The sequence below is a fragment of the Malus domestica genome, chromosome 01, assembly GCF_042453785.1.
Source record: "Malus domestica chromosome 01, GDT2T_hap1".
Taxonomy (NCBI): domain Eukaryota; kingdom Viridiplantae; phylum Streptophyta; class Magnoliopsida; order Rosales; family Rosaceae; genus Malus; species Malus domestica.
Genome location: NC_091661.1, coordinates 20,658,437 through 20,667,212, shown reverse-complemented (window position 1 = coordinate 20,667,212; position 8,776 = coordinate 20,658,437). Strand labels below are relative to the sequence as shown.

General features: G+C 39.6%; 1 protein-coding gene across 5 annotated transcripts; it reads right to left on the bottom strand.

Moving 5' to 3' along the window:
- Positions 1-1,079: 1,079 nt before the first annotated feature.
- LOC103406243 (protein LATE ELONGATED HYPOCOTYL) lies at positions 1,080-8,148 on the bottom strand. Of its 5 annotated transcripts, none has more exons than XM_029099851.2 (9): positions 7,829-8,148; positions 7,465-7,496; positions 7,032-7,239; positions 6,788-6,899; positions 6,478-6,539; positions 3,472-3,705; positions 2,116-3,378; positions 1,757-1,993; positions 1,080-1,659 (listed from the first exon to the last, which is right to left on the bottom strand). In XM_029099851.2, exons 3-9 carry the CDS (start codon positions 7,068-7,070, stop codon positions 1,246-1,248), a joined length of 2,361 nt encoding a protein of 786 aa, XP_028955684.1. In that variant the 5' UTR covers positions 7,071-7,239; positions 7,465-7,496; positions 7,829-8,148; the 3' UTR covers positions 1,080-1,245. The 5 variants fall into 5 exon arrangements, with proteins under 5 accessions (XP_028955684.1, XP_028955689.1, XP_070680581.1 ...); XM_029099856.2 differs by having other exon boundaries at positions 7,032-7,236; positions 7,829-8,129; XM_070824480.1 differs by lacking the exon at positions 6,788-6,899 and having other exon boundaries at positions 7,829-8,076.
- Between the last annotated feature and the right edge of the window lie 628 nt (positions 8,149-8,776).

Here is an 8,776-nt window from a genome sequence, read left to right as displayed (position 1 = left end):
CACGTGTGTACAATTCTACCCGTGTTTACGTACTTTAATGAGACGTAACTTTTTCATTGCAAATCCGATTCGGGTCAAACTCTCGCTCAGGCGATTGTATCAACGGGTAATATTTAATTATGATAGCGAGAAAAATAATTTAAGAGCGAATAAACATGTCCACGTCACTTGCCAACAGGGGCAAAAATGTCAATTCACATAGAAATTACATGGAAGATTAGGGACGGGTCATCACAAAAAATATTTATTATATTAGAAAAAATAATAATATAATGAATAATAGTTTAATTTGACATATCCGCTACAAAGAAAATTTAAAAAACATCAGACTACCCACATAGCCTTTCAAATTTAAATTTTATATTTAAAATTTGACATCTTCTTTAGAGATATGATGAGTTGACACGTAAGCCATATTTGTTCCACATTTGAGAAAAGAAACTCATCCATTTTAGGAAGATTGGATGTTCAAATAGACAGAACGAATAAATTGATACAATTCCAAAACCTTGTGCAAAGTAAGAAAATAGGAATCACGTAACTCAGTATGAAAACCATTTTAAACTTAAAGGGTGTTAAATGTAGTTAGCCCGAAACATAATATTAGTATAAAACACATTATATTTTTACTTACAAAGGGATTGAAATCAACATGTAAACCCACAACCCATTTTCTACAACTATAAAATGAGCTGAAGAAACACACAAGGGGTAAAGGAATAAGGGATCTAAAGTTAGGGTTAGGGCATCAGCAATTTAGCAGACTTGAAATGGCTATGAAAACATGTCTCTGTCCAAAAGCTCCTCACATGACATGACAAAATGCGTGTTCCATTGAACTCGCAAGAACACGAGGGTTTCTGGGCAACCTTGCAGGCTGCATTTCAATAGCGATGATGAGTAAAATCGTCAAAAAAAAGCATCTATAAACTCCCAAAAATTACTTGTGCATCAAGGATTTCTCTTAATAATACAAATAAAAGATGTAATCATCAAGGTCCATCAATCAAACACTTGAAATGATCTTTATCGAGGGTCTAATTACGCGAGTCTACAACTGCAGTTGCAGAGCTTCGAGATAGTGAAACGATCAAATGTATATAGATTATGGTACACACGCCAAAGACAAGTTTCTGATCTGCTGGACTCGAAATTAAAACACAAACGAACTATATAAAGGAGCGGAAAATACAACCTGCGTGCAAAAACAAAGGTTTCCGTTGATTTTGCACGCAATATGGAATGTCAAGTTTGAGCTTCCCCTTCTAAGCGTAACCTCTTCGGGCCTTTCTCTTCGCAGTGGCTGCTGGCATTGGCCACCCGGTTCTCGTTGGCCTCTACGGAGCACCTCTTGTAAGGCTTGAATCCTGTTCGACGGGCCTTGAGTTTCCCTTGGCTAAGTCCTAGTGTCAGTAGCCCTTCAGTGTTGCTGCCTCGTGCTGGTGACACACTTTTCTCCGCTTCTGGAGGATACGGAAATGACATCCATGATTTCAAGTCAAATTGTGATGCAGATGCATTCCTATCTTTCTCGTCAGAATTTTGATTTGCTGCTTCTGTAGCATACTGATGCTCATTAACTGTGAGGCAGTGTGAAGGCGGTGAAAAACTCTGGGGCAGTACCTCTCTTGCGAATAGCGCTTGAAAGGCCATCCGTCCCTAACAAAGGTATTTAACGTGATAAGAGACTAATTGATTAAAAAAAAAAAACGAAAGATTGATCAAAATCGATTGCTTCAGATAGATGTTAAACTACCTCTTCAGAAACCTCTTTCCATGGATCATTGATGTTGCTGATACTTCTACTGCGACGATAATTAGAATCAGATGCTAACAGATTTAGATCAAGTTCTTTTGGTTCTTTTGGTTCTTCTGGTTCTTCTGGTTCTTCTGGTTCTTCTGGTTCTTCTGTGCTTTTCTCATGCTTCTCTAATGCATCCGTCTCTATGTCGCTGCCGGAAGGTGTGTTGGAGCCACACGAAGAATGGTCAACCTGACATTTGTTTATTATTTTAATAAGAAACACACGTTTTATTGAAAATACATGAAGGGTACAAAGCATTGAAAGGAGGACTAGTAGTCAGTACTATGCAACCGAACAATATCAAAGAAAACCTGTTTTCTACTCTTTGCATTGTCTGAATCATTAACTTGAGCAGTTGATGCTACAGCCTTCTCGTCATCAGCAGACTTCAATTCTGTATTTGGCTCTGCACCTCCATTATCAGAGTGCGATGATGACCTGTTTGGTGATTGTGAAGCTAAATGCTGAGCATCCACAGCTTCCAAGTGTTCCGGCTCCAATTGTTGATCCTCCACAGAAGGAATTTGAAGAGAATTCTCGCCTCTCTCTATCATCACTGCGGGATCTTGATCAGTATTCACAGACGGAATCTCCCCAGTCATGGGCATGGGAGGACAGCTCATAGAAGTTTGAACAGGAGCGCACAAGGGAAGCAATCCATGGGCTGCCCACCATGCAGTTGCAGCAGCTACAGTGGCAGCAGCAATTGCTGCCATACTTGGAGGGGGGTTCAGTGGAAAACCTCCAGCAGAGGAGCATGCAGGAGAGTCTTCCTTATTTTCCAAATTTGCATAAGGCCAAAATGTGGCTGCAAAGCTAGCCGCAGCATGGGCTGCAGGGTTTTGTAGCAGAGACGACACAACAAGGCTAGAAAATGTTGAGGAAATGTGGTGAAATGATTGGTAGTCCTTTTGACCATGGTGGAATGGTGTGAAGGGAGGGTGAAAAGCTGGAAACGATTGGTGAATAGTAGATCTTGATGCATTACTTTCATGTTCAGTAGTAGTAGATGCGGCTGGATTTGCAAATAGGTTAGGCTGTCCATGAACCTTCCCCATAGGATGGAAACCGGAGTCAGGGAATGACATATCTGCAGGTGTAGTTTGATTACACGCTCCTACGCTGCCATCCAGTACATGTACAGGAACATTCCTTGGGTAGTTCTGAGTGCCTTGCATCCCATCTGTTGGCAATGCACAATTCAAATCATCTGCTTTCTCACCTTGAACCAACTTCTTATGAAGAGCATTAGTGTTCTCTGACACTGAGGCTCCACTTGTGCCATTAACTTGAACTATCTTTTTGGCATCATTTTTCTTCATATTCTGATTTCCATTAAGTTCAATAGTAACATAAGATTCAGTTGTTACATCTTGACTTATTACCTCTTTCAGCGAAGGCACAAACTCCTGAAAAGTGCAAGCATTTCTCAGCACCACCTGTGTAGGTAGAGAATTTTTGTTTGCAGTAGAATCAGAGGAACAATTATGTTCTTGGAGCAAAGTGACGGCTTCTGAGCAAATTTCATCCTGATTTTCTTTTCCATTTTTCGGATTTTCTTCTTCAGTAGGTCTCTGATAAGGAAATTGCAGATTAAGTACTATAACATGAACCGTGAGAACATAAAAAGTCTGCGGATTGAAAAAATGGATAATATAAATAATAACCTCATGAGGTGACTCTTTCTCCAAATCCACTACTTGTGGACAGTGTGAAGAAGATGCTGAAGATAAAAGTTTTCCATCCTTTGCTCCCACATGCGGAGTGGTCAATGTCGTGGCAGCTGAACTAGACTTTCGAGGGTAAGGATTGCTTGGTTTCCTCTTGGGACGTGGAGGCGGGATATCTATGTCAATTGATTGTCCCATTGGAACACCTTTATTGTGTGCCTCCTTCTCCAGCTGAAAGCAAAACCTGTTTGTGTCAGTATTCATGTTCAAAGTTTGATATAAGAATTATTGGAATGGAGCGAAATGTCTCAATTACTCAGGTGAAATTGGAAGAGCTCGAGAATAAAAAATTTAACCCATTTTTTTTTCTTTTCTGAAATATGTATGTGATAACCATACAGAAATTGTAGACCCAGAAAAAACTAGTGCATATCAATGTAATGTGTAACAATGTTTAAGAAATGTGTACTCTAGTCTCTAGGTGGAAGAGGAGAAAGAAAGAGGATAATGACCTCATGGTATGGTTAAGGAGTGTTAATATGAAGAGGACGATGGATTGAAACTGAAAGTCATTTTCAACTATCCATGAGTAAGCGGCTAAAATGTACGACACTGGAAAGTCTTGAATAAGAGCAGAAGCTTTTTGCCCTAAAGTTCCAATCAAGACCATTCTGGAACAACTCCATTGTAAAGTTAAAAGGGTGACGTCCATTGATACCCTCAATAAATTGAACTCTATGTTTCAGATGAGAGATGAGTTCCAATTGAGGATACAACAATAATCGGAGGAAGTTGATGGCATGTTAATTCATTGGGACTGACCAATTTACAACAACATCTAACATGGTCCCCCAGAATTTACTTTTGTTTACCTACCAAATAAATTTGTATACGATATTTGTTTCTCCTTTATAGCTTCTAAAATCTGATACCAAACAAATGGAAACTTAAATATTCATATAGTACAGATAAGCATTAGAAACAGTAAATGATCATATTCACGGTTTCAAAAAGATTTGAGGTGGCTATGAGACCAAGTACGATGGAGGTACTGGAGCAAAGATCTTTCTGTTTATCTCTGCTGCCTGATGAATTAATTTCCGTGTCTTTAAGTTTAAAGCTTGTCCAAAGTGTAGTCGGAAACAAATCATGTGTCCTTCCAATCACCTAATCAAAGTCCTAGTAGACAGATCAATCTACGCTAATCATCTACCAAGTGCCATCACTTTTTAGTCCAAAATTTGATGTTAGCCTGTCACATAAATGGTATATTGCAACAGCTTCCCAGTCACTGATATGTATGGAAGTAACCGAACTACGGATAGCTGCACTAGTATGATCATGTAAGAGCAACCTATATAGTTTTTCAAACTCCCTAGGGTCAAGCCCTCCCCTAAAATGAATGACTAGAAAACGCTCAGTAAGGACCATGACAGACATCTTCACAGCATGAAAAAAAAAACACACAATCCATTAATTGATATTTTCCCAACTGCAGATTGCGTATTACATCGTTTTCTAACAAAATGTTCCAAGGGGAGGGGAGAGTCATAAGGTCCATAGCGACTTTTTCATATTACTCCCACTATACATCTATACCCATAAAAGACCAAAAAGCTATATATTTCCCCAAACTGTACTCTCTGTTTCACCTTTAAACCTAACAGTAAAGTTTTCTTTCATTGAAACCTAAGAGTAACCACTGTAGTTGAGCCAAAATTTCGAACGGACTGTAGTAAGAATAAAAATCGTGTGCCTTTCCATCCACACCTAATAAACATCCTAGAAGGCTTATGCATGAATCAAAGTTGTCGTAGACCAGTCAATCTTAAGCTAATTCGTGTAATAAGTGTCGGTTTTTAGTTAGCAAACATCACTCTGAGTATGCAGAGAGAATAATTAGTGTACACATCATAGTCCATAATTTGCTTGTGGTCTTTTGACATAAATGATATATTGCAACTTCCCAGTTACTGATCTGTACAGATGGCTGCATAGGTATAATGATGCGAGACCAACCTATATAGCTTTCCAAACTTTCAAGGCTGCCCTTTTCTATAAGGTCAAGCCATCCCCTAGAGTGGATGACTAGTAAACGTTCACTAAGGCGCTAACTGACATCTTTTACTTTTTGGTTTCATGGCTAACATCTTCAGGGTATTAAAAAAACAGTCCATCCACCGATATTTTCCTAACTGTAGATGGAATATGGACAGTCAGACGGTCGATAAAGACTTTATCATGTTATATCTAAGACCTATCGTATACTGCTGAAATCTCCTTGACAACATCATAACAATTGGCCTCCATTTTTTAACAAAAGTTTCTTTCCAAATTTTCCATTAAGACCTATTTTTGGAGATAAACTATTGTAGAGGAATTTCTTGACAAAGAGTGAGAATGAGCAAGAAACCATGCAGCTAAACTAAATTCCCTTACCCTCAAAACTCAAAAAACTAATAGCCGTGTTTGTTCAAGTTTGAAATTTTATTTCAGTCTATTCACAGTACATTTGATATGTCATGCATAAGCATTAAAAATGCAAAGATAACATTTTCACCCAATGTATGGCTTGCCCCAAACTACTGATGGTTGAGGGTTTGCGTCATGGAAAAACAGCATCACTGAAAACTCTGGTACGGGCAGCTACATCTTACCCTTTCCAGACCTCATATTGATGGGAACCATATGCACTGGTCTATCCTTTTTATCAAATTTAGCATGGCTAGCAAGCTTATGAATGAACAAATGCACTCTACTAGAGTAGCATTTACAAGAATCTGTAACGGTCCTCATAGTATTTCATAGCTAAATGAGATGACAGGATGATTATAGTCACGGCAACAGAAAAATGTGACACCTGTTATTATAAAACAAATTACCAACTGCATTTTATAAAACCCTAGTAGTGCAAATGAAAGGATCAATGTTTTGGAAAACCAAGCAATCGGAATAAAAAATGTACATATCAAATAACCATAAGGCGAGAAGGTACCCATTAACCTTTGAAAAGAACTTCTGAGCATGACTCCTGATCTGCACAGCAGTCTTCGTTCCAATATGATCTGTTAAACAAAAACAGAAGAAAAGGGGGGAGAAGAGGAGAAAGATGATGTCTCAAATAAGGAAAAAAACGTCAAAAATAAGGTTTCGAGTCATTTCTAACAAAAGATATTTAGCAGATTCAGCTCGAGACTAATAAGAAATACAGTTCATAAATAAAAATCAATCCACTTGCAGCCCTTTCCCAATAGCTGTAAGTATAGAAATGAACTCAAGGGATACTACCAAATTAAAGCTAATGAATTGGAACCTTCAATGCGCTGCCATGCTCGGCCATAGAGCTTCAAGGCATCAAGAAACCTATTATGCTCCTCCTCTGTCCATCGCTCTCGTTGCTTGGTAATCGTATAAGGCTTTCGTGCCTACCATTAACAAAAATCCAATAATCTATCTACTTAGCACTCACTAATACACATTCAAATCCAATGATTCATCTACTTAGCCCTCACTAATATACTTCCAATTTCAACAAAGCAGACTCCAGCCTAGGTTACCTTGATGAAAAGGTCTTCTCCAGATGAGTTTGTGTCCATTTACCGGAACCGGGTAGCTCGCGCTGCTTCAAATCCTCCCTGACGAGCAATGGATAGAACAAGGACCTTCTCTCATTTGTAAAAGCACCGAGAGCTATTACGAGTAAAGCCGTCTCGGTTGTACTACTAAAGAAAGGCCGAGAAAGTGGTGATTCTACTCCTACAGCTACTGCAAAAGAAAAATAAGGCACAGCAATCGGTAGAGATCCGTCTCTGGTTCTAAAGCAGTAGAATTAAGCAGTCCAATTTTCACATGAAAGTAAAAGAAATCGAAAACCGAATCGAAAGCACAAGTGATCGAATTAAAATTTCAGATTCCACCGCAACACAGAGAGAGCTAGATGGACGCTTCTCCGAAAGTACAAAAATAAATTTCTTTATTCAGAATCCTCACCAAAACGAACCGGTACACGCCAAAACCTTTAACTACGAAGCAAGAACAAACATGGCGAACAATAAGAGAGAGAAAGTTCGATCAGTAAACAAACAGGCCATTTCTTAAGACATCCGTTTGGTTGCCGAGAAAATCAATCAAATCAAGCCAGAAAATTCAGCTCAATTGTTCAAAATCGAAGCTTATTCGCCACTTCCTCAGCTCAGATGAACTTCCGAGTCGGTTTCTCAATCGGAAACGAAGCTCAAAAGCTCATCTTTCACTCATTCATTCGTTAATTTTGATAAAATTGTTGAATTTTCTCATCAGCAACCAAACGGAGAGTAAAGAACAAGGTCGATTCCAAAAGAAAACGAAAGCGTACCTTCTGAGACATCCATGGCGGATTCAGAGCTTTCTATTCGAGAAGAGCGACTGACAGAGTCCGGTAACTCACCGGACACTCGCCGGAGAAGGCATAGTTTCCGGCAATGGCGACTGGATCGGAACCGTTCGAAAACTCAAAAACCAAAAACCAAATCCAAGAGCCTCCACAGAAAGAGTATAATAAAGAGAGAGAAACAATGAGAGTTTGGGTGAGTAGAGAGAAAGCGCTCTCAGTCAGAGAGACCTAACACCAAAGCTCCCAGAAGCTCCAGTTGTTGAGAGCAACGAGCAATCTCAGCCACAAATTATTTTCCACCCATTTTTTTCTTTTTTTTTAATTAATTAATTATTTATTTATTTGAGGCTGCCGAAGCCTCACAGCCTCCCTCCTTCCCACGACGTGCCTCAGGATCACGACACGTGTCGACCACTTAGCGGCTCAGTGCGTCGTAGGCTCTAGCCCACACATCCGCTTTTTGCTTTTTCTATTTCGCATTTTTTTTAATTATTTTTCCGTCTTTAATCCTGGATTCTCATCCACAAACTCATCCTCCTGACTCCTGAGGCTACGTCCGTAAAAGCGCCTCCAGCTGTGCACTGTGGGCCCCCCGATGACGTAGCGTTTGAAGAGTCGGTAATGGAAACAAACCCGGGAAACGCGTCGGTCGCCGGTTGGGTTTGCTGAATCCGGATTGTATTTGGATTTTCTTTGTGAAAATTTGCGAATTCGTTTATCGAACATTATGAGGTCATAAATCACTTCGAACCTGATAAAAACTGAAAACACAATATACAATGAGCGGACACGATTCATAAATATCTGTGATCCCACTAAGAGGATCCTTTTAGGGGTTTGGTGACTCGTATACTGTACGGAACAGCGAACGCGGTTTGCGCAAGCTGCCCCGTGGACATAGAACGGACCGTTCATAGGGCGCCGACATAA

What these genes read in the sequence shown, in the direction of transcription:
- LOC103406243 (XM_029099851.2), bottom strand. Translation starts at nt 7,070, where the DNA reads ATGGACACAAACTCATCTGGAGAAGACCTTTTCATCAAG. An exon ending in AGCATGGCAGCGCATTGAAG is followed by an intron (nt 6,540 to 6,787) that starts GTTCCAATTCAT and finishes TTTGTTTAACAG; the next exon opens with ATCATATTGGAACGAAGACT. An exon ending in CTCAGAAGTTCTTTTCAAAG is followed by an intron (nt 3,706 to 6,477) that starts GTTAATGGGTAC and finishes TTTTGCTTTCAG; the next exon opens with CTGGAGAAGGAGGCACACAA.